The 23631-nt window shown below is 57.5% G+C and overlaps 1 protein-coding gene across 7 annotated transcripts in view; it reads right to left on the bottom strand.

Moving 5' to 3' along the window:
- The window catches only part of MYO7A (myosin VIIA), an 84377-nt gene that overhangs the window by 25508 nt on the left and 35238 nt on the right, over window positions 1-23631 (bottom strand). For all 7 annotated transcript variants that reach the window (XM_077867149.1, XM_077867148.1, XM_077867144.1 and 4 more), the window contains 18 exons: window positions 23218-23294; window positions 22509-22628; window positions 21601-21743; window positions 20694-20904; window positions 20055-20190; window positions 18221-18327; window positions 12487-12624; window positions 10612-10770; window positions 10126-10218; window positions 7836-7930; window positions 6519-6603; window positions 5691-5909; window positions 5224-5331; window positions 4171-4380; window positions 3584-3787; window positions 3170-3346; window positions 2602-2691; window positions 1061-1188 (listed from right to left, as the gene is read on the bottom strand). In XM_077867149.1, the coding sequence (XP_077723275.1) occupies window positions 1061-1188; window positions 2602-2691; window positions 3170-3346; window positions 3584-3787; window positions 4171-4380; window positions 5224-5331; window positions 5691-5909; window positions 6519-6603; window positions 7836-7930; window positions 10126-10218; window positions 10612-10770; window positions 12487-12624; window positions 18221-18327; window positions 20055-20190; window positions 20694-20904; window positions 21601-21743; window positions 22509-22628; window positions 23218-23294 (2500 nt within the window). The remainder of the gene's footprint in view (window positions 1-1060; window positions 1189-2601; window positions 2692-3169; window positions 3347-3583; window positions 3788-4170; window positions 4381-5223; window positions 5332-5690; window positions 5910-6518; window positions 6604-7835; window positions 7931-10125; window positions 10219-10611; window positions 10771-12486; window positions 12625-18220; window positions 18328-20054; window positions 20191-20693; window positions 20905-21600; window positions 21744-22508; window positions 22629-23217; window positions 23295-23631) is intronic.

Here is a 23631-nt window from a genome sequence, read left to right as displayed (position 1 = left end):
CATGGCCCAATAAAAGCTTCTCACCTACACTTGGGAGCTAAGGCCAAGCGAAGGGAGGGATTAGCCACGGTCCCTCAGAGACTCAACACCCGGCCTTCTGACTCCGCCCGGGGCTCCTGGCATGACGCTCTCTAGGACTGCCCGCTTTAGGTCTGACGGTGAGATAGCTGGAGGCAAATTCTTGCCCCTTCAACACACCTTGGGCAGCTACCTTTTCTTCTGAGAGGCAGGTGACCCTGGGTAGGTACCCTGACCATCTCCAGTGAGGTAGTAACTGGCCTCAGGCAGCAACAAAAGGGGGCCTGACTGGAAAGCAGGAGGTCTGGGAGGCTAGGGTCCCAGGGCAAGTCTCTTCCCCTCCCCGACCTCAGTTTTTTCCATTGGTAAAATGGGCTCATTACCCTGCCCCAACCCCATCCTGCTGTCCTCCCAGCCAATATATACAAGTTTGTGGGATCAGCTCTCCTAACCGACCATCTTGGGCAGATAGAGTCCTCAAAAAAGTCCTATCTGTCTTCCCTCCACTGACCTAGCTCAGTTGATTCCTTTCTTGCTCCTGGTGACTCTTAGATCAGTCCATCCCCTCCCCAACACCCCAGAGACCTGAACAAAGGCCTTTGCTGGGCCCAGATGGGGAACCCAAATGCAGGGTTCCCAGGCACGCTAAACACAGTGACTCTGCCCATGGGCCTGGGTTGGGTGCACCAAAGGTAAGCTGGCCAGAATGGGCTTCAAGCAGGAGACGCATTGGATAACGAGAGCGATAGTGCCCGCCATGTGGGTCCTGTCTTCCACACTCTCCATCATGTGATCTGCCCACCAGTCAATGAGGTAGGTGCTATTATTATTCCCCCCTTACAGATGAAGGAGCTAAGGCTCACAGGGATGAAATAACTCTACCAAGGTCATATGACTAGTAGGCAGCGGAGCTAAACCCAGGCCTGTTTGCTTCATCTGCCACCAAGGTGACAAGGCCACAACTCCCACCACCAGAAGTCCTTCAGGGCCACACTGGGAAGTGCTGGGCGCCCCCCTAGCCAGCGGCCCCTCAGGCACTGACCTGAGCGCAGGCCGCAGGATGCCGTTGCCAATGACGAAGTGCAGCTTCTCCAGGTTGGACGTGGGCCGGTCCTCCAGCATGCTATTGCCCTGTACTGTGGACTCCCCATCATGCAGCCTCTTGGTCACCTGGGCCGGGGGGGTGGGGGGGCGGGCACAAGGCTTGGACCAGGCAGGGTAAAGTGAAGGGCCTTGCTTCATGTCTGAGGCTACCCACTCCACTGGAGAGCAGATCCTGAGAATGGCCAGAGAGCTGGCTCCCCACCACTGTCACAGCCCTGGCCCTGTCCTACTCCCATCTTGTGCAGAACTGACGTTGGGTCCATTACTGGCCCAGACAGCTGGGCAGCACCGGCCCGGTGCCACCTACTATGGACAAGATTCCTCTGCAGTCTCCCTGACCCTACCCTCTACTCCCTACCCCAGGGGAGCCCTTTCAGCCAGTACCGGGACCTGCCCTTCTGGCTCCTGGTGGGGCACCTACCTCTCCCTGGTGGGCCACAACTCCACACGCAACCCTGACACCCAATTTATACCGAGGGTCCAACTACCCAGTCACCAACACCAATCCCCAGTGCCTCCGCCTCCGTGTGAACAGCCCCAGGCCTGGGTTCTTACAGATGCGTTTCTCCTCTCTGGTTCCACACCAGCACCAACCTGCACCCTGCCTGGAACCCCAGAGTGAGAGGGTGCCCCTGCAGGTGGGAGGGGTGTAGGAGGCCCTCACCCCTGTGGAGCACCCATAGCTCTGCTCTCATGCCATTCTCCCAGGAGCCCACCAGGGGGCATCACCTCCCCACCCCCGGGGCCCCTTCAGATAACCAGTGGCAGAGCCAGCATTCAAACCTGGGGCTACGTGGCTGCAGAACTGGATTTGAACCTCAGGAGGGGAAGAGGACAATGGGAGAGGCAAAGTAGGCTGCGGGAACCCTGAGGAGGAGCCTGAGTCTACTGTAAAGGGGTCTGGGCAGGCTTCCTGGAGGAGAGGACCTCAGGTAGAGAAGAAGGAGGAATTTTAAGCAGAGGGATGGATGTGTAGGAATGTAGGGGGTGGGGGAGCTGGTCCCGTGCACTGTAAATGCCTTGGTTAGTGTCTGCTGTCCTCCCAGCCTGCACAGTCCTAGAGCACAGGATGGTGCTCAGAAAAGCCAAGGTGACTAAATGAGAGCTCAAACAAATTAGTAGGGTTAACGCCCCATGGGCTCTCTTACCCACAGAAAGTTCGCAGTGTCTGAAAGGTCCTTTGATCAAATGCAATGGTTTCCCTGCCCTGGCAGGAAGTGTCCCCCTTTTCACCATGTGCCAGCTGCAGTCCTCTCCAGCTCTCCAGTCCCCTCTTCTGGGAAGCCCTCCCTGATCTGACCCCAGCCTGAGCTCATGGCCCTCCTCTTTGCACTCCTGCCTGCCCAGTCCCTCCTCTCACGGCCCAGCCCAAGCCCCTGACAACAGGCAGTGGTTGCTCTTGTTCCCAATTCCCTGGGTCCCTGAGCTCAACCTGGCCCCAGCCTGGGTCTCCTAAGGCAGCCCAGGGTCTGCTCTAACCTCCTCTGTCAGTTTGGACTTCTTCTTCAGGGTCAAGTGCACCAGCTTGTGCCTCATGCTGCTCTTCTTCTGCCCCTCCGGTAGCTGGGCCTGTGGACCAAACAGGGTTCAGGGCCAAGTGACTGGGCCCCAAAAATGAGGACAAGGACAATTGCCAATGGAGCTACAGCTAGAGGGTGAACTCACCTCCACACTAACATTTATGAGGGACACCCCACACAGCCACCCTCTCATCCCCCACTACCCTCCACCAGCCAGGTGATGGATGGGAAAACAGAGACTCAGAAAAGTGTAGTATGCGGCCCAGTGCCTCCCAGTGAGTCAGTGTTGCCACTGGCTCTGACCACAAAGGCCTCACCCAATCACGATCTGCACTTTGCAGTTTATACAGCGTGTACATATTTGTTCCCACAAGTAGACAGAGGAGAGTGGGGGTCAGGGAGGTGAGGCAAAGGCAATCTTCTGGATGCTCCTTCTGCTGAGGCCCCTGGGGATGCCAGGCAGCCCTTCCGACTGGCCTGGGAGGACACGGAGGGACCAGGGTGGGTGGGTGGCAGCTGAGCCTCACCTCACCCTCACCCTGCAGGGCCTGCAGCTCCCTCTTGTAGGTCTTCTTGCCCAGAGTCTCGTAAATCTTGGTCATCACAGGGATCTTCTCACTGCCATCACTCATGGCCGTGTGGTACTTGGGCTCAGGGAGGTCCCCCATGAAGCGCAGGATGGTGATCCAAACCGCCAGGGCTGCCTGGAGGCAGAACCGGGCATCAGAGGGTGTAAGCGCAATGTATTGCAGAACCATCAAAATAGCCTGGGGGTCTGGGGAGAGGGCTGGAGAGGGCCACAGGGCTCACGGTGTTCTGCTGCTCCTGGAGATTGGCCCATGTGGCCTGGGGCCAGGCTGAGTACCAGAGTGAAGTCAGCCCCAGTCCCACCCGTCCACTGGGGACCCACCACCCAGGCACCCATGCAGCCCAGCCCTCACCAGCTGGTCGCCCTCATCGTCATGGTACAGCAGCGGCTGCTTGAGTGGCCGCCGGGTATAGGTATGTGTGGTCGTGCCCTGGAAGTAGGTGGCAGCGAACTTGGCAAATTTATACTCGGAGAGGTCCTCCTCATCTTCATCAGGCAAGGGAAGGGCTGCGTCCAGGTCCTCCTCCACCATTTCCCTGCGCCCACGCTCCAGGTCCTGAGGAGGCCAGAGGGGTTCCCTGCCGTGGGAGCAGACTTGGGCCAAAGCCCCCCCAGAGCTGTCCCTATGGGGCCAGCTCTTCCTCCACATGGGGAGAGACTGTATGTCACCCTGTTTAGTGCCCAGAGCCTGGCACACGGTAGGCCCTCAATACACACGAAGAAAAGTTTGTGAACGGCCCTGGAGAGACGTGATTGGCCCAAGGTCACATGGCAAACTGACAGCTGGACAGGGTCAGGGGCCGCAGGAGCCACAGGAGCCGCATGTCATCACTGCTGCCCTTTGCTCAGAGGGGACGAGGTGGACTTTAATGAAAAGAGGCACAAGGAGGGAGGGCTATCTCACTGTCCTGTCCCCAGCCCCTGTCCCCAGCTTGATACCTCAAAGCCACTAGGTGCTTGGCCCTCCTGGCCTGGCAGGCCGCCGGAAGTCCCCAAAAAGCCAAACATCTTGTCCACCATGTCCGAGTGGTTGATGGGCTCGTGGCGGGCCCTCTCCATCTGCTCCAGGAGCTCCTTCTTCCGCCGGGCCTCCTCCTTCTCCTTCAGCTCCCGCTCTGCGTCCTCACGAGCCAGTTGTGCCAGGCGCTCCTGAGAGGTTGGAGTGACACAGGAGACGCAGGCTCAGGGAGCAAGCCCTCCTCAAGGAGCCCAAGAGAACCCCTGTGGTGGCCAGGCCCTCGTCCCAACCTCCGCGGAGGTCCCGACAGCTGGGAAGGACTGCGCCTCCCGCTTCTCCATCCTCGGCGCCCCCCGACCAGCCCTCGCCGTCCAGGGCGGACAGAGGAGCCTCCAGACAAGCCTGGAGTAATGCCGCCTGCCCTTCAGGGCGTAGCTGGGAACCCCCTCTTCCCGGGAGAGCCTGCTCTGGCCCCGCAGCTGGAGGGGACCACCCCAACCCAGAAATCCACGGCCGTTGGCTGGGTGGGGGCTCTGGCCCAGCGCCGTCCAATAGAAATAGAAGGCAAGCCACGTACGTCGCGGCTTCGTTTAAAACAGTAAAAAGAAATAGGGACATTTATTTTAAGGATATATTTTATTTAACCCGATAGTTCCGAAATATCAGGTCAACGTGTAATTAACATTTTTTAAATGGTGCTGAGATATTTTTGTATTCCTGCTTTTTTTTTACTGTCTTCAAAACCTAGAGTTTATTTTACACTTAGAGCCCCCTGCCACGTCAAGCACTCAGCCACCACATGCGGCCGGGGGCTGCCACACTGGGTACTGTCCCCCCAGCTCGGGCTTTTTATCCACGTGTCATCTCCCAGCTAGGAAGCGTGTGCCTGAGGGCTTGGCCCTCTTGCTCTGGAGCCACAGCCCCTCGGCCCCAGGACAGGACCAAGCGCCCAAGGCGCAGGCGAAGGCAGGCTGCACGGACAGATCGTGACCCGCCAGCGAGCAGCGTCCCAGGCGCTGGGCCACGCGGCTCACCTGATGCTTTCGTTCGGCCTCCTCCTTGGCTTTCTTGGCACTCATCTCCTTCCGGAGCTTCTCCTCCTCTGCCAGCCGCATTTTCTCAGCCTCCAGACGCCGCAGGTACTGAGGGCAGGGGCAGCCCATGGGCACCATCAGGGGGCTTCCTGCCGGCTCTGGCCCACCCCACCCTGACTAATGATTTGGCAGATAGGGAAACTGAGGCATCTGAGAATTTCTCCAGGTCACACAGCAGGTGGGGGCATTGTTGATTCCCAAAGCCAAAGCGGCCTCACGAGAGCAACTGGGAGGACCAAAATAAGGGGTCTGATCCCAGTTTTGTGCCCTCCCCAGAGGAGGCACGGTCCCAGATCCCCTCTGTCGGTGTGGGCCTCCACTGACAGGTAGGGATGACCTGCCTGCCTGAGGCGGAGAGCGCCCCTCAGAGGGCACACCCCACACCTGGGGGACTCCGAACCCCTCACCTCGGCCCTGAGGCGCCGATGCAGCCTGCGCGCGATCATGCCCCGGGCGTAGGCCTGCACGGTGAGCACGGCCCAGAGGCGGTGGCGGAAGGCCTTGCGCACCAGGTAGGCGCGGCAGCGCGCCTGGAACTCGATGATGTGCCGGCGGGCCAGGCGGTACTGCTGCTGCAGCTTCCGGGACCGCTGCAGGGCCTGCAGCCGCAGGAAGCCCAGCCGCATCTGCGAGGACACCGGCCAGCTCAGAGCCTGCGCCCCCGCGCCAGGCTGGCCCTGACCACGGGTGGGCACGGCTCGGGGCTCCTCTCTCACTGGCATCCCGAAGACACGGCTCCGTCTTCTCTCAGACTAGGGCTCCCCAGAGTCAAGCTCTGTCTCCTCTCAGACAAAACTTTTCTAGGGAGTGGCCTTGGCTTCCCTTGAGGGGAAGGGGGCCCCCCCACGATGGACCCCCGTTCTCAGCCCAGGAGCCGGTCTCCTTCCTGCCTGTCTGCCCAGCCCCGAGTGCAGGCTGCACAGCCCAGTTACTCGGCAAAGGTCCGCCTAGTGCCTGTTCCCAGCCGCCTCCACGGTCTCTAACAGCCCAGGTGCTCACATCCCACCAAAACATTCCAGAAGAAAAGCAACAAACTTTGCTGACCAGATGGGAAAAACCACAAGCAACAGACGTGGACTTTGGGCTGGAGGAACAGTAGAGACTAGCTGGGGCAGGGGGCCCGACCAGGCCTGGGCACAGGCACATCCTGCTGCTACGGCAACCGTAACTTGGCCGGTTCAAAGGCCTTGCAGGGCAAGGAGCGCCCCCCCCCCCACCCCCCGCCAGAGGCTCACCAGCTCATAGTTCCTCCGGCAGTTGTGGCCTCGCCAGTGCCTCTGGATCACTGTGGCAGCATTCTTCAGCTTCAGGAAGTTGGATCTGAAACAGCGGCATGATACAGGAGGACCTCAGAGCAGAGAAACAGCCCCCGAGGCAGCCAGGGTACTGGTGGGGTTTGGAATCAGGAGGGTAGGGCTGAGTCCCAGCTCGGCGGCTCCCAGCTATGGGACCTTGGGCAAAGGCATACATAACTTTCTCTATGCCTCCGCTTCCTCATCTGTAAAGTGGGTACAATAACACCTGCCCCATCTGCCTCACAGGCTTGTCACACAAGCCCATTGAGGTCAGTATTCAGAAGGCATTTACTGAATGAGTAAATGTATGGATTATAAGTAAATGAACTACTATAAAGATTAGAAGCTTTGAACGCTGTGAACGTCACTTATTGCTAACTTCCCCATTTTATAGATGAGGAAAGTGACACTCGATGAGTTGGGGACTAGAGCCCTTGTCTTCTGCTGCACTCTGAGTGAGCACAGTGCTCACTTCCCTTTCACACAAGAGGCAGCTCATCTGGGATGACAGTCACCTGTGACCTGATAGAGGACAAAGAGACCACACATCAAACAGCAGATGTCTGCTGAATGTAGAAGGACACCGTGTGTACACTTCAGGAGGAGTGAAGGATGGGTAGCTCGGCGTGTGACGGAGCCGGCGAGCTGGTGCGTGGGCACACATAAGTGAGCGAGCAGCTGTGGGAGGGGATGGACAGATGGGTGGACAGATGAACGGACAAAAGAACTAATGGATGGATGGACAGATGGTAGATGGAGGGAGGGAGAGAGTGACCAGACGTACTGCTACAGAGGCAGATTGTAGAGTTTTGTGGTGCCTAAATCACATTCCTGAGTCACCCCTGACTAATTATGAACTGTCACAGCTGTACACATGCCCTTTACATGGAATCGGGAACACATTCTGTGATTTACAAAATCTCAAATTTCCTCCTTGGGAAATTTCATCAGGCATCTGAGACACAGGAGCGTCCACCTGTGTGCCTCATATATCTGTGCGTGCGTGCTCGTATGGAGGGGAGGGCGTTGCGTTACTGGGCATACACAGCACGGTGGGTCTGTGAGTCACATGTCTGTGCACCTGTCAGTGTCCACATGATCATGTGTGCATGCTGTGCACAGGTGCGCTTGCTCCTGTGTGTGCCCAAAGGTGTACGTGGTCATTCCCAATGTTCACGCAGGGGGACAGAAGCAAGCCAAGCACACGCACACAATTCTGTATGTGGCTGAGATGAGGGAGCTGATCCCGACACACACCTGTCTTTGAACCCCCGGATGACCTTCTGGAGGAGGATGACTCTGTCGGTGATGGCCTTGTCCCGCTCCACCTCCAGCAGCATGTCGTGGTGGTCCTGGAGTGCAGGGCTCCTGAGCAGCACCCCCACCCTCTTCACAGGGCCCCCAGCTCAGTCCAGAGCTGAGGCTGCCCCACTCAGCGTCCCCCTCTTCCTCCCTTTGGAGCCCAGGCCAAGGGCTCCCTTCCCTGCTCTGGCCATGGGATAGCCTCCCACGGTGCCAGGGACAGACCCAGCTCGTGGCTGTTTCTTGGAGGCCGAAGTGACACAAATGGAGCAGGAGGAGGCTAATCTGACTGGATGGGGTCAGAGAGCCCACCATGCACACACTGGCTTCATCCCTGTGGCCATCTCTGCCCAAGCCCCCACTCTTCCAAATGTCTCTGTCACATGAATCCCTGACCTAGGCCAGGTCACTGCCATTCCTCTGCTGGCCTCTGTTGTTCCTGCTCTGGCCCTCCTAAAACACAAATCTGATCGTGACCTTCAAGTGACACCCTTGGTTCCCGGGTTCAAGCCTGGTCTCCTCCATAATCTAGGTCCTGCTGACTTCCCTAGGTCTCCCTTCTTCTCAGCTCTGGGCCTCCAACCCTCGCTTTGATTAGACAAAACTTCCTCATGCATTCAGTGTGGATGAAGGGAAGGTCTCCGTGTGCCACCACTGTGCTGGGTGCTGGGATGGGGCTGCAGTGAACCAAGCAGGCAGGGGCCCTGCCCTGGAGTGGCTGAGTCTCACAGGGCAGCCACATCACTGTGGATGTGACCTAGCAGAGGAGCAGCCAGCCCAGGCTGTCTGAATGAAGGAATGAATGAATGAATGAGAAGTAGATGTGTGGGGCTCTCGAAAGACAGCAATCTTCTGGAGAGCCCAGAGAGATGAAGGTGAGGATGAAGACAGTCCTCAGAACTGTCTGGCCCTGGACACCATCGTGCTCCCCACCTTTCCTCCCTTCCCCACACAGGCTAGAAGCCCTGCTCTCCACCCCAGGTTGGTGCACCTGCTGGGCAACTGACTTCTCGCTGAGCCTTGGAAATGGGTGTGACAGTCCTATGTCCCAGGGCCACTGTGAAGACTAAACAAGATCCTGGGGGCACCTGGGTGGCTCAGTGGTTGAGCATCTGCCTTTCACTCAGGCTGTGATCTTGGGGTCCTAGGTTCGAGTCCTGCATCAGGCTCGCTGCAGGGAGCCTGCTTCTCCCTCTATGTCTCTGCCTCTTTCTCTGTGTCTGATGAATTAATAAATAAAATCTTTAAAAAAAAAAAAGGATCCTGGACAAAAAGCCCCACCTGGGCCTAGCACAAAGAACACGCTTTGCATATGATAGTAGTGATTTGTGCAGGCAGGGAATGGCTGACATATTTTTCTGATGAAGAAATGAAGGCCTGGGGAAACGAAGGGAGTGGCCCACATCCCCCGAGCCAGGAAGAGTTAGACCAGACCCCAGATTCCCTCCAGCTCTGGGCCGGCTCCTTCCTTCCCTCCAGCTATCCCCAGTGCTGGGGCCCCACCCACCCACTAGAGGAAGGAGCCGTCCATCGCCCAGGACAGACAGAAATCTAGCACAGCAGAAATGCAAAAGGGGAAGAAGGCGGGCTGGGAGGTCACGCTGTCCCTGCTGCAGCTGCCAGGGCCACCGCCAACTCCCAGCAAACTCTACTCCAAGGCCAAGATGCCGCATGGCCCAGCTTCCTGCTCCCAGCCCTACCCCCTTTCCAACTGCCCCATCCTGAAGTCCAGCCCCATTGAGCTCCAGGGGCTGCTCTGGGGAGGGTGGGAACAGGCCCCTGCAGAGGACAGAGGGAGGGGGGCAGCTCAAGATGAACCTGCCAGGCAGAAAATCCTAGGAGGGGGCCTAAAGGTATACTCAAGAGCCCCAAACACATCCCATTTCACAGAGGGGACAATGAGGCTCAGAAAGGGCCAACGAGCTGCCCAAAGTCCAAGGGCAGGGTCTTGATTGGATCCCTGGTGAACCACCTCTGGCCTCACACTGCCCCCCAACCAGATTTTAAATTGGTCTTAAAACCAATTTCCCTTCCCCCACGGAGGAGGCCTAATCCCCCCTCCCTCTCACAGACAGCAGGGCAGGAAGATCACGAAGCCCCCCACCCCGGCACACGCGCATGTGCACACACACACACTGACCCACCTGATGTGCAGCTTCTCTACAGAAGTCCCTAGGACCCTGTCCCCACTGTGATGGGGATTTCACAGATCCACAAGGCCGCCAGAGACAGAGGCTACGCTCACCTTCAGGAAGATCTTGGTTTTGCCAATCTGCCAGTCATCGTGGGTGCCCAGCACAGCCTCAGCCATGCGTTGGCATGTCCCCCGAAGGTCGTCCTAAGAGGTACACAAGGGAATGGGCAGCCCGACCAGTGAGAAGGCCGCCTGAGTGTCCGTCCCAAGGCCAGGAGGCAGGACTCTTCCTCTAGCTCTGCCCCGACCCGCTGTGTGTCCCTGGCTGAGTCCTGCCTTCTCTGACCCTTAGCTGAGCCCGATGATTGTAAAACCCTCTTCATGTCGAACATCTAGGGGCCACTTGGCAGCGCTGATCTTGTCCACTTCGCCATGTGCGTGAAGTCCATGCCAGTTGAGCACGGTGACCCAAGCCCTTGGAAGCCCTCTATTGGCTCATCCCTGATCTTCCCAGCCACACCTGAGGTGGCCGAGCTCACACCGAGCCCAGCACACTGTCCCAATACGAAGGGCTCGGCTCTGTCCCCAGCCCCGTACCTGCTTGTAGGCGGGCTTCACTCCGGGCAGCAGCACGCGGTACCGCTCTACAAACTCCACGAAGCTGTAGCGGATGGGGTAGCCAGCCCGGCGGATCCGGATGGTCTCCATCATCCCTGAGTACCGCAGCTGGCGCACACACAGGTGCCGGTCGAACAGCTGCGGGACGGATGGACGGAGCCAAGGGCATCAGCACTGGAGGCTCCTGCTGGGAGCTCAGCCCTGCTCTGCATTATTTTCCCAGCCACACAGCAGACGAGGACCAAGGCAGACGGAACCCATATAGAACTTACTTAGCAGCACAAAATGGAACCCTCACATGGGGCAAGCTGCACACTTTGGGGACACAGAGGAGAAGCAGCTTAACTCCCCCTGGGATACCTTGAGGGGGCTTCATGGAGGAGGCGGTCTTTGCTCTAACCCTGTCAGGAGAAAGGGCACTGGAGGCGGCAGGATGAACATGGGCAAAGGTGTGGAAGCCTAAAAGCACAGGGCCTGTTCGGGGACTTCACGGGGACTGAGGAGGCTAACATGTGCCAAGATCAGGGTTGTGCAGGTGATGGGTGCCCGTACAACCCCAGGGAATGCCTTTCATATCACAGCCACGTAGATCTGTAGCTCTTCAGACAATTTCTGGCTGCTGGCAGTAAGACACCTTAAGGAAAAGACATTTTTTTCCTCATGGGCACAAAGTCATTTTTGTGAGGGCAGTAGGTCGGAGAGGGACTGGAGAGGGCCTCAGAGGCCAGGCTAGGGAGGCAGCAGGGAGTGACCAGGTCAGGGTTACATTTGAGACCCACTGCTCTCACTGCAATTGGGAGGGGGACTGGAGCAAAGAGACAGGAGACCAATGAGGTTGAGGCAACAGATGCTGAGGTCTGGGCCCAGAGAAAGTTCTAGAAGCATCTGAGAACAAGAAAGGGGGTAGCCAACTATCTTGGCAGGGCCCGGGCCTCATCCCCCCAGACCTCCTGCCCTAGATGGGGAGCTAGAGCCCTCTGTAACCCTCATGCCCCTGCAGACCCAGTCCTCATGGGGGACAGGCCAGTCCACCCTGGGAAATGTTTTCAGGCTGGGGGCAGGGACAGCACATAGCTGGCTGACTTCCGCCACCTGTTTCCTCTCCTCCAGGCACTTTCCCTGGGCCCAGCCCTGGCCTCCCTCCGTCCCTCCCTCTGTCCCTCCCCAGACACCTCAGGGCCCCAGCTTCCCCCTGGGCCTCTGGAAAGAGCTTTGTGGTAAACAACACTTCCCAGAGCTGTGGAAAGAAAGGGCTTGAATGAGGGGTGGCCCGGGCTCCAGCTTATAGGCTGAAGCCCCTTAACCTCCCTGAGTCTGCAGTCACACATCTCAAATGCAGGACCGTGAAGGTCCCTCCTTCCCAGGCTGTTGGGAAGGTTGAGTAGGGCTGTGAGAGAATCTGAACACACAGTAAAGGCTCAATAAATGTGATTTGGCGGAGTCAAAAAATGAGAACATCTCCAATCAGTCAGAGGAATCTGGGAAGGCTTCCAGGAGGAGGTGGTGGTTAGCTGGACCAAAGGAGAGGGGGCTTTCAGGGTCAGGGCCGCGGCAGTAACCCAGGCTGACTGCACGCAGAGGACATGAACCGCCCCCAGGAGGTAAGCCCAGCTGAGACAGGCAGAATCAGGATTTGAAACCGCACTGAGCACACAGTGGAGTCCAGGCTGTTTCTGGGGGACCTGCTACTCCAGTGAAGTCAGAACTTGTTCTAGGAGCCCCTCAGGTGCCCTGCTGTTTCCCAAAGAAGACAGAGTCTCAGCCCAGCCCAGCTCCCACCCTGCGCCCTGGCCAGGGCCTCCACCTGCCGCAGGCTGGTCCCCCGCCGGCTGCTCCAGGGACCAGGCCACTCACCATGGGCTTCTTGAACTCATTGGGCTTGATGCAGCGCACGAAGAAGGGCTGGCAGGCACCCAGGGTGCGCATCAGCAGCTCCAGGGACCGCTTGAACTGGCTGCTGAGTGTGGGCGAGCGCTTCCTTGTCTCGGCGCCCTGGGGGGACGGACCACGGTGATGGGAGGGGCTGACCCATGCCACCCCCCCTCTGGGAAGGGAAGCAGGAGGGGAGGTCAGCAGGCTCAGGGCCCCGGGGAAGTAGGCTAGCAGGGCACTTGGGGCTTTCCTGTGACTGGCCTCATCTGGGCTGATGCTCGACCTCAGGTGCACCCCCTGGGGCACCCCTGGGACCTGGGTCTGGAGGAGTGCTACTGGGGGAGTGAGTTCCCCCTGTGGTGGCTGGATGACTCTCCCAAGGCCCAGCCCCTCACAGTCTCCATCCTGCCTTGCCGGGAATAAATGAGCAGCCCAACTTGATCACCTCAGGACTCTGAGTCCTCTCTAGCGATGGTCACACAGGCCTACATTCAGACCCCAGCCCTTCCTCCACCTCCTGTGTGACCTTGCACAGATCACTAAACAGCACTGAGCCAATTTCCTAAATGGGAATAGTGTCACCTAACTAGCTGACAGGGCTGCAACGAGGGTGGGCGCAGAGCATGTCTCAGGAAGCAGCAGCCTGGGAAGCTGTGTGTGTTGGGGGGCGGGGGTGTGGGGCCTTGTGCCCTCTCCCTTCCCTGCAGGATTAGCCAGTCAGCAGCAGGCCCAGATAAGCCTCCTAAGAAGGCAGGCAGCTGGCCTCCCACCACATGGCCCTCAGGCCCAGAGGCTCTGAGCTCCCCTGGCTGCTATCTGGGTGAGCTGGCTAGGACCCCCTCTTCTGTCAGGGTCCCCAACACCATGATTATCACCACTGCCCTTGCCACCAGCTCCACCATCACCACCAGATACTTGCTATTCTAAAATTTGTCAGGTTTCTGTTTTAATGTCATTTGGAACCTATTCTAGGATTTTGCTAAGGGAAGCAGGGCAGTCTCTGCATTGGCATAGGGTGAATGTCAGGTCTGTGACCCCAGCACGCCCTTGCGCTGCTCCTTTGAATCAACTCTTCCTGGCCCCTAACCTTTGTCAACCACTGGTCTTTTTTCAGGGGTTCCTTTTGGTCCCAGAACCCGATCCAGCCTCAGCACCGCATGAGCCACAACTCCGGTCCTGGCCTTACCCAGCCTGCGTTAGAGCCCCGCCCTGAGCACACACACAGCCCAGACACGGACACACACTCTACACGCAGTGAGCACAGAGCACACCCGCATGCACGCACACACCCATACAGCGCACACAGTACAAACCTTTCTTGGTTTCTAACATCAGCCCCGCACTACTTGTGTCTTCCCCGCTGGGCTGTGAGCCTAGTGAGGACAAGCAGGTCTGCCTTGTTTTCTGCTGTGGCCCAGGGCCTGGCACAAGTAACTACCAGCAACCTTTCCTGAACTGGCTCCTGATGCCTACAGGCTCCTAGAAACATCCATCTTCTAATTGCTCAGGCCAAAATCTAAGAACTGGCCCCAACTCCTCTTCTTTTACATCCAATATGTCAGAAATCTTATTGGCTCTATTTCCAAAATAGATGCAGAATCTGACCTTCTTTTCTCTTCTTCCATTGCCATCTGTCCAGGCCACCAGCATGGTTCCCTCAGATTATTGCAGCAAACTCCAGGCTGGACTCCCTGCTTCTGTACCCCCTACTACCTCGCACCCCCCCTCCACTCCACTCCTGACACAGCAGCCCAGGAAAGGCCATTCGAACTCAAATCCACTCATACCCACCCCCGACACTCGAAGCCCTGCAATGGCTCCCACTTTCACTCCGTGTGAACACCGAGGTCCTTGCAAGGACGGATGATGTCCTGCGGGGTCTGGGCCCAGTTACCTCTGGTCCCTCCACCCTTCCAGCCAGCCCACCTCCATGCTCTCCTATGAATGTTGGGCACATGAGGCAGGCCCAATGGCTTTGCACTTGCTCTTTCTTCTCCCCACCGTGCTTCTCCTCCAGATGCACATGGCTGGCACGGTCACCTCCTCATCAACTTCCCAGTAAGGCCTTTCCCGCTCCCCCTACTCAACATAGCAAAGCCCCACCTCCAGCACTTCTCCCTCCTCAATTTTTCTCCATCTTCTGTATCACCACCTGACATACTATATATATGTACTTATTTACCTGCTTATTAGCTATTTCTCCCTTCTGCCAGAAAGTAAGAATGTTCCATGAGGACAGAGGGTATTTTTCTGTTCTGCTCACTACCCTGTCCCGAGGACGCAGGACGAGGTCTGGCATAGAGTGGGCCCCGTTACCATTTGTGCCAGAGGGCAGGCCTGTGTGAAGGGGAGCTGAGTGCACAGTCTACTCTCACTTTCTGGCTACTGGGGTTTCTGATTCCGTTTTTATTTCACTGAGGGGAATGGTGGTCCTTTCTGATATTCATTGTTTGCTGGGATTATCTGCAGGCATTTGGAAATAGGGTAAAGGCAAGAGTGGAAAGTCCAAAGCTCAGTGTTAAATGACTCCTCAGGGAGGCCTGAGGGGCAAACACCTGAGTGTGCTGTGCAAGGGGCTAGGAGACGCAGGCAGAGGAAGCCACCTGCATAAAGCATGAATAAGAGTCCCGTGGACTCCGGGCCTGGGGACATGTGACTGGCATTAGACACTGATCAGGGTGCTCGATGGCCTGGAAGAACCACTGTCCTCGTGGCTTGGCTGGTCCCTTCAGCAGCACTGGCTGGGCTGGGGCCGCCCAGGGCCACTTGGGGAGGCAGATACAAGAGTCAAAAGATGGAAATTTGGGGCTTGGAGATGAGCATAGGACGCAGGTTTGGATTACTGGAAGGAGGTGGTATGGGCTTCCACCCCGAGGAAAGCACTGTCATCGATAAACTGTGACTTAATACTTCACACTTCACCAAATCGATTTCTATGTTCCTCTAACAGAGCCATCAGGCTTCCAGCAGTCATAGAACATGGGTTCTTTCCAAGGGATGACAGCATTGTACGGTGACAAAGAGCAGGGGCTTGCAAAGCTTCCCCTTAGCCCTCACTTGTGTGTGACTCTGGATGAGTTCCCATGCCTCTCTGACACAGACCGGATCAAAGTCTCCTGTGTCACAGGACTTGGAGACCACATGTGGTCTTAACTCTGAGTCTCCCTTCCTTCCTGCATGTCTGGCATCCCCCTGCTGCCCAGGGCCTCACGGAGTTCCACAACAGTCCACTAAAGCCACAGCTGCAGAGCAGGGTACCTGCAATGTCCAGAACAGGGAGTGTGACTGGATGGTAGCCTCTGTCCTTGGCCCATGGCCTGGCCCTGGGACCCCACCTCTCAGGCCAACACTGTGGCCTAGCTGCTGATAGGGCAAGTGTGAGGCCCCTGCCATGGGGGGCTCCAGAGGCCAGAAGTTCCCGCACCCAGCAGTCCCCACTGAGGCCCACATATGACAGGGTGGCGGCACTGGTGAGATAGGTGTGTCCCTGGGCTCTTTCCCACTCTTTCCTCTTCTCCTCTGGTCTCCATCCCACCCCCTCCAAGCTGAGCCATTCCTCCTGGTTGTAGGCAGTCCTGGAAGATCACTGAACCTCATCTTCTCTCCCTGCCCCCTCTCCTTTCCTTTCAAAGCACCTGGAGGTGGGACCTCTCCACGAACTTTCCTGTTCTGAGGCTTCTTCCCCTGGACCCTGGGATTAGAACCCACTTATTGAGGAACCATGGAGAGGTCCAAGTGAAAGACTCCAGGGTCTCCAGAAATGGCTCACTCTGGAGGGAGTTTTGGAACACAGAGTTAGGACACAAGAGTGACACGTTTGATCTTGATTATATCTTCTTTTCTGGGCCAGGCTGTGAGCCAGCCACCTACATTTCTCACCTCATTCACTGCTCACTGCACCCCTGTGAGTAGTTAGTATCATCCCCACATTACAGGTAGAGGACCTGGGGTTCAGAGAGGCCAAAGTGTTGGCCTGAGAGGTGGGGTCCCAGGGCCAGGCCATGGGCCAAGGACAGAGGCTACCATCCAGTCACACTCCCTGCTCTGGACATTGCAGGTACCCTGCTCTGCAGCTGTGGCTTTAGTGGACTGTTGTGGAACTCCGTGAGGCCCTGGGCAGCAGGGGGATGCCAGACATGCAGGAAGGAAGGGAGACTCAGAGTTAAGACCACATGTGAGAAGACATTGGTACTGGGCAGAGAGGAAACGGAGGGCTGAGAAGAGGGAGAGATGCAAAGGGATGGCAAAGCCAAGGTGCTGCTAGGGGGTAGCCGGCACCCTTGAGGTCTAAAGCATCTTGGGAGCATGACCCGAAGGTGGTGGGTGGACACATCCCGGATGCCATTCCAGGGCCTACGGAGGTCTAGGGGTGATGACTTCCCCGGGATACTGAGCCTCAGGATGTCACCTCCTATCTCAGAGCTTCAGTCCCCCATCTGCAAAATGCAGAAAATATCACCTGCCCCTCCAGCTCTGCAAGGTTATCGGGGGATCTGACCAAGCCATGGACACAGAGGCACTCAGCGGGGCCTGGAGGAAGCAGCAGGTCCTGACACCGCAGAGAGACTAAGGAGACCTGGAACAAAGCCCTGGCTCTGCCCCTGGCTCACTCTGCAAGTCTCGTCTCTTTTTCTAGGACTCAGTTTCTTCCTTTAAGAAACTGAGATGCTCACAGTTCACACAACTCAAGAAACAAAACAACAAAACCACTCCACAAACCACTCCACAAAAAGCACAAAAGAAAGAAAAGGAAAAAACACAAAAAAACACAAAAGGAAAAAAGAGAAAACACAAAAGAAAAAAGAAAAGAAAAAACACAAAAGGAAAAAAGAAAAAACACAAAAGAAGAAAAAAAGAAAAGAAAAAGCGGGCCTTTCTCCAAGCCTCGGTGCCCCGGGGCAGAGGCCACACCCAGCCCCGGGGGCCACCGAGGCCTGGCCGCGACCACGACCACGGCCCGGGCAGGGGCCTTTTACCTTCCCGGAAGCTGCCGACTGGCGCAGAGTGCCCGGTGAGTAACCACAGAGAAACTACAGCAGGAACCACAGCGGGCCCAGACGGGGTCGGGGGCAAGGAGAACGGGGCGGGTCAGAAAACAGAGCAAAATCCAGCAGGGAGAGAGCAGGAGCCCCGGGGCAGCCGCGCTGCCCTCCCCGTGAGTCCCTCTGCGCCCCCTCGGGAGGCCACGGGACGGGAGGAAAGTCCGAGGTACAAAGGCACATCACCACGCGGGAAACGAGGCTGCCAGACCACCCCGCGAGGGACGGAGGACAAGCCGAGCGTGGGACGTGCTGCACCCCTGCACGGGCCCAGGGCTGGGGCGCCCTCGCCCTCTGCGCATGTCTCCCTGAATAACCACATCTATCCACGTCCCCGACGCTGGATGGGCTCCCTCCTGCAGGCTCCCTGAGAGCTGCTGGAGGTCCAGCTGGGGGGCCCTCCATGGTGACCCATGTCCTGATCAGGCTGTGCTCTGTGACCTCTCGTGTCACCCTTCTTCGGGCCTTGTCCCCCCACACCCCCCAGTCAGTAAAGCAGGAGGACCAGGCTGGACGATGGCAGAGGCCCCCAGGCCTCTCCTGGAGCCACAGCAAAGCACTGCCCCACTCTGCGACCAGAAGAGCTCAGCTGAGGCTGTCGGACAAGGGTGGGCCTGGGTGCCAGCCTGGCCTCTGGAGGCCCTTCCTGCCCCATAGGGACCCCACCCCAACATTACCATGGCGACATCAGCCTGGAAGATCTGCTTGATGAACTTGTTTCTGGAGGAGTGGACCAGCTGGATGATGTCTCCATGCAGGGTGTCCCGGTTCTTCTCCAGGAAGCCTGGGCAGTGGCAAGAAGAGGTCGGTCACACCGTGAGACCTGCCAGCCTCCACCTGACAAAACCCAGCCGCTCCTCAAACCCACAGTGTGAGAGCCTGAGGAGTTAGGAACTGGTTAATGGCAGCGGGGATGGGGGTGGGGTGGGGGGGGTGGAAGACAGACTGGCGGAGGCCTGGGGATGCCTGATGGAGAGCGCCGCAGGGAAGCAGCACCCCTTCCCCCATAGGACTCAGGCTGCCCTGGCTTGTGGACAGAAGTGTTCAGAGACCTTAGGCAAGTCATTTCCCTCTCCAGGCCCCATTTTTAAGTCCATAAAGTAGGTAAGACTTACGTCCCCCCAGATCCAACATTCTATAATTTTGTAACTGTGCAGAGTCCACTCAATTTTCCCATCTGTGTCCTCAGCAACAGCATGAAGCCTGATACACAACAGATCTCAGGGAAGGTTGGTTGAATTGAAAAACACGATCCTCTGTTACTCCTGACAGCAGACATTTGTTTGCTCCCCACTTAATGTTGGCCTCCTTTTTTCTTTTTTTTTTAATTTTTTTTAATTTATTTATGATAGTCACAGAGAGAGAGAGAGAGAGAGAGAGGCAGAGAGGCAGAGACACAGGCAGAGGGAGAACCAGGCTCCATGCACTGGGAGCCCGATGTGGGATTCGATCCCGGGTCTCCAGGATCGCGCCCTGGGCCAAAGGCAGGCGCCAAACCGCTGCGCCACCCAGGGATCCCGGCCTCCTCTTTTTTAACAGCAAGTTTGGATCTCCCAGTCTACTAGTTGAGGGAGGGCTGGGCAGGCTTCAGAGTCCATCCCTGCAGCATGGCTCACTGATACACTTGTCAGCCTTCTGGACAATTCAACAAGGAAGTATGAAACCAGTGGCTCTTTGCTTGTTTGTTTTGAATTTCACTGGCCTTTGACTGCAGGTGGAACCCTTGGAGGCTGAACACAAGAGCTCAGAATAGACGCACACAGCAGCTGATGCTCATCCAAGGCAGCCCGTTAGAGCAGGGTGGTGGGGGCCGGGTGGCAAAGGCAGTCTGCAAGATTCCAAGTGGGGTAACCCTGTGACCTGACTCGCTGCTTCACCTCTAGCTTTTAAATGACCTGCTTGTCCCAGCAGCACAGAAGATGCACAGAAGATCCCCTCCAAAGTTCACACTTGGTCTTGCTGATGAAAGAGGTTTAGTGGGTCCTGGGGCTGGTTCTAGGCCTGGCATGGCACCTAATGGCACCTGTCTCATGGGAAGACAGGTAACTTTGCCTTGTGAGCCTCAGCTTCCCCATCTGCACAAAGGAGCACTGAGCCCATCCAAAAGAATGGAACGCAGGGTCTTGGACAGATACCTGTAAACCCATATTTGTAGCAGCACAATTCATGGGAGCTAAAAGGTGGAAACAACCCAAATGTGCATCGAGAGATGAATGAATAAATAAATAAAATATGTCCATCTCAGATGGACGGTGGGGATGGTGGCACATTATGAATATACTTAATACCAATGTAGCCTTAAATACTGTTACAACAGTACATCTTGTATCATATATACTTAGCCACCATTTATTAAAATTTCTAAGAGAAAGAAAGAGCACTGGGCCCAGTATTCCCTAAGGCCCCTTCCCGCTCTGGACTTCAGCCCCTACCCCATCCTGGGTGGGAGACGGGCGAGGGCCGGAGAAGGCCCAGGCCAGGAGACGCCAGCCCCCACCAGCGCGCTTATACCTTGGCTCTCATAGTAGACGACGCCTGCAAAGTGGTTGATCCCGAACTGAGTCTCGTGGTTGTTCTTGGGGGGGATGTAGTTGGAGTTCAGCTTGTGTTGGGAGTTCAACTTATGCAACATGGTGGTGTCTGTCCCCTGCAGGAACCGACAGCCATGGTCAGCACTCCTCTCTCCCCACCCCTCCTCCACTCTCCCCCAGCTCCTCCTGCCTTTGCTGCCTAGGCCTGTGCACCTCCTCTTCTGTCTTTCTCAGAGCTCCCCCCTTTATTTGTATGCCACACAGGAGCACCCTGGGCCTCCACTTTGCCATCTATTAAGTGGGTAGATCAGCGTGCAGTCCAGTTTAGAAAAATCTCTTTCCCACACCGAAGATCATGGGAGCAGTCCCTCCCCCACTGCGAGACACATCCCATGTCTGCAGCACCTGTTCTGGGCCAGCTATGTGCTGAGATCTTCACCATTCAGGTCCAGGACCCCGTGGACCACAGGTGATCCCCAAAAGTCAAATAATGCACCTGCACTGGCCTCAGAGCCACGCTGGCAGGCACAGATCATTGGGTCTATTTTACCCATGAGGGAAGCCGAGGCTCAGAGAGAGGGGAGGTTTTGCACAGGCTCCCAACAGGGGGCAGGTGCACCTTGGGGAACTTGCTCTCCTCATCGATGAGGGAGATGATGTTCATGGGCTTGTTGGCGATCATGTCCAGGGCGTCCTGGTTGTCGGTAAACTCGATGTGCAGCCAGTCGATGCTCTCCAGGTCGTACTCCTCCTGCTCCAGCTTGAACACGTGCCGCACGAAGAACTGCTGCAGGTGCTCATTGGCGAAGTTGATGCAGAGCTGCTCGAAGCTGCGGGGCGCGCAGGGGACGGGGGAGGGGCTGAGCAGGCCTGGGCCCTTTGCTTGGCATGCCCTTGGCCACGCTGTGTTCCCAGCACACCCTCCCCAGCCTCTGAGGCGGGCAGCGTGGCCCAGTCCCCTGCCCCGCAGCTACACAAGGGGACACTGAGTCAGAAGGAGTCAGAAGGGATGGAGGGGTTAGGGGGAGCTTTGAGACGTCCAAATGTTACAGGAACTGAAGCGACTTGCCAGGGGTCACACAGGTGGTGAGGGGGACGGGGGTGGGGGGCAAGGCAAGCAGAGCGGCTGCTGCCAGCCCCAGGATCACCCTGGGGCTGCTCTGTCCCTCTGCCCCTGACACGGCCCCCAGAATGGCCCTTCAAGGAAGTGTGGGACCCCGAGTGTGGCTCGGCCTCAGCTGCTTCGAGGCACCTTGCAGCTTGGACCTGAGCAGATTACAGCAGGGCCTGGAGTGTCCCTACGGTGTAGGAGCCTTCTGCCCACCACCCCAGCTGGCCTCAGCTGACCCCGGCACTGGAGGGGACACGCAGGAAGCGGGGTGAGAGATGACCAGATGCAAACTCTCCAGCAGCCCTGGAGAGCGCGCTCGCCGCTCACTACGTGTAGTCTGAAGGCAGAGATGTGACACCTGTTCTGTCCCTGTTGTGGAAAAAAAACTCCCACAGAGCAGAGTCGCTCATGGTACCTGTTCACAGCAAAGTTCTCGAAGCCAAAGATGTCCAGGAGGCCGATGGACCTGCGAGAGCTCTTCACTTCCTGGGAGGGGGGCTTGTAAATTGCCGCATTGATCTTGTCCACAATCCACACGAAGAGCCGCCCGTAGATGCCCTGAGAGGTGGCTGTGTCAGCCCCTGGGCGCACATGCCCTCCCAAGGACAGGGCCCGGGCTCCCAGGCCGCCACCGCCTCGTCAGCCCCTGCCCTGCTGTTTGAAACCGCCCAGCCTTTACTCAAGCTGTTCCCTCTGCCTTAGAGCCCGTTTCCTGCTGGAACCGTTCTTATTCCATCTCAAAGCTCTGCCAAGAAGCCTTCCCTAACCTTGCAGCCCAAAGGCCCATCTTTCCATCCACCTCTGTCTCCCTATCAGCTCTGAACATCTCAAGGGTCCCAGAACCCAGCACAGAACCTGGTGCATGGCAGGGGCTCAATGGCTAGCAAACTCGTGAGTGTGGAAACAGGAAGGACTGGGGGCCCTCTCTACCCGACCCACCCCATCTTCAGTGTCTTCTTTGGAAAGACCAGAGAGGGCATCCTCTGGGCTTGGAATAGCACAGCAGACTTAGTACCCAAAGAATACCACCAGCATGAGGCCCATGGGGCTGGAGAGCAGAGCAGGCCAGGGATAGAGGACCTAAGGGGACCAAGGCTGGCAGGGTTTCTGAGGGACACAAGACGCAGCCCCTTGTAGGATGAACAGAGCTCAGGAAGAGGCAGACTCTCGCTCAGGCCCTCCAGTGGCCAGAGCCTGGACCCAACTCAGGCAGGCCTCAAGGCCCAGATGTCCTTCTGATTCCATGGACTACTCAACTCCTGCGCAGATCAACAACCTAACACAAGGGGCAGAGAGAGCCAGCGCCACGCCACAAAGGCCCACCTTGACAAAGGCATCTCGCACATCCAGCGCCTGCTCCCTGCTGAGTGGGGTGGACACGGTCTCCCCACGGGTGATGAGTGTACGGCTAGTCAGGCAGTTCATCAGGTCTGGGGGGTTCACCTGATGGGACAACATCCAGGTGTTTGCCCAACCACCCACGGCCCATCCCTCCCTCCACCCACACCTCCCTACCCACTGTCCAGCCAGGCCTTGCTCAGACCATTCCCCACAGCACCACAGCCCCACAGCCCCACAGCCATCAGCCCCCACCCAAATGCTGCCTGGAAGGACTGCTCTCTCCTTGACAGCCTCCTCACCCCCCAGCACGTTACCTGGTCCTCTCAGGACTGGCCCAGACTCTGGCTTTATTCATCCCAGTTTTCCAACTCAGGGCAGAGCCTAGAAAGCCTCTACTGACAGACTGACTTACCCAGGGTCCCTTGTGCCCCACACCACCCCCAGGGGGTAGGGGTGAGTGGGAGGGGGGCTATGGCAGCGAGGTTCCCAGGCACTGGGCTCCACTCCTCCTCTGAGACCCCTGTCCAGCACAGATCCTGCACACAGTTGGTTCTCTATATTGAACTTCTAGAACTCTCCCAGAGGGCTCCAGCTGCCAAGTTCCCACGTGCTCATTCCCCTCAACCTGAGCCACAACCACCCCTCTCAGAGAAACCGAAGCAGCTCTGGGGACTGAAGGCCAGATACTGACCTCGAGCAGGGATGCTGCTGTAGCCAGGGACGGAGAGAAGAGGACCTCACAGGCATCCAAGTTTTCAAATGTCCGGGCTGTCACAGCAAGTGGGTGCAGGGTCAGGCAAATGAGGGTGGGCGTGGGGGGAGGGGCAGGCTAGGAGGGCCAGGCTCTCAGGGTGGCGGGGGCTGCCCTCTACACAGAGGCCACCAACACAGTGATTAAGTGCCTTTCTGGGTCAGTGGATGTTTAATGAATGTCCTCACCAGGAACTACAAGCACCGTGAGGGTAGGAACCACGTATGCCCCGCACCTGGCACCATGCCAGGCATCCAGGTAGAGACACTGGCAGTCACACCCCCCCTCCCCTCATGCTCCTCCAGCCCGGACTCCCAGAGCTCCTGGTGGCAGCCCTGGCTCCTGTGAGGCAGG

Source organism: Canis aureus, chromosome 23 (genome assembly GCF_053574225.1).
Source record: "Canis aureus isolate CA01 chromosome 23, VMU_Caureus_v.1.0, whole genome shotgun sequence".
Lineage (NCBI taxonomy): Eukaryota > Metazoa > Chordata > Mammalia > Carnivora > Canidae > Canis > Canis aureus.
Note: the sequence above shows the minus strand (reverse complement) of the source record. Positions and strands in the feature narration are given on the sequence as shown.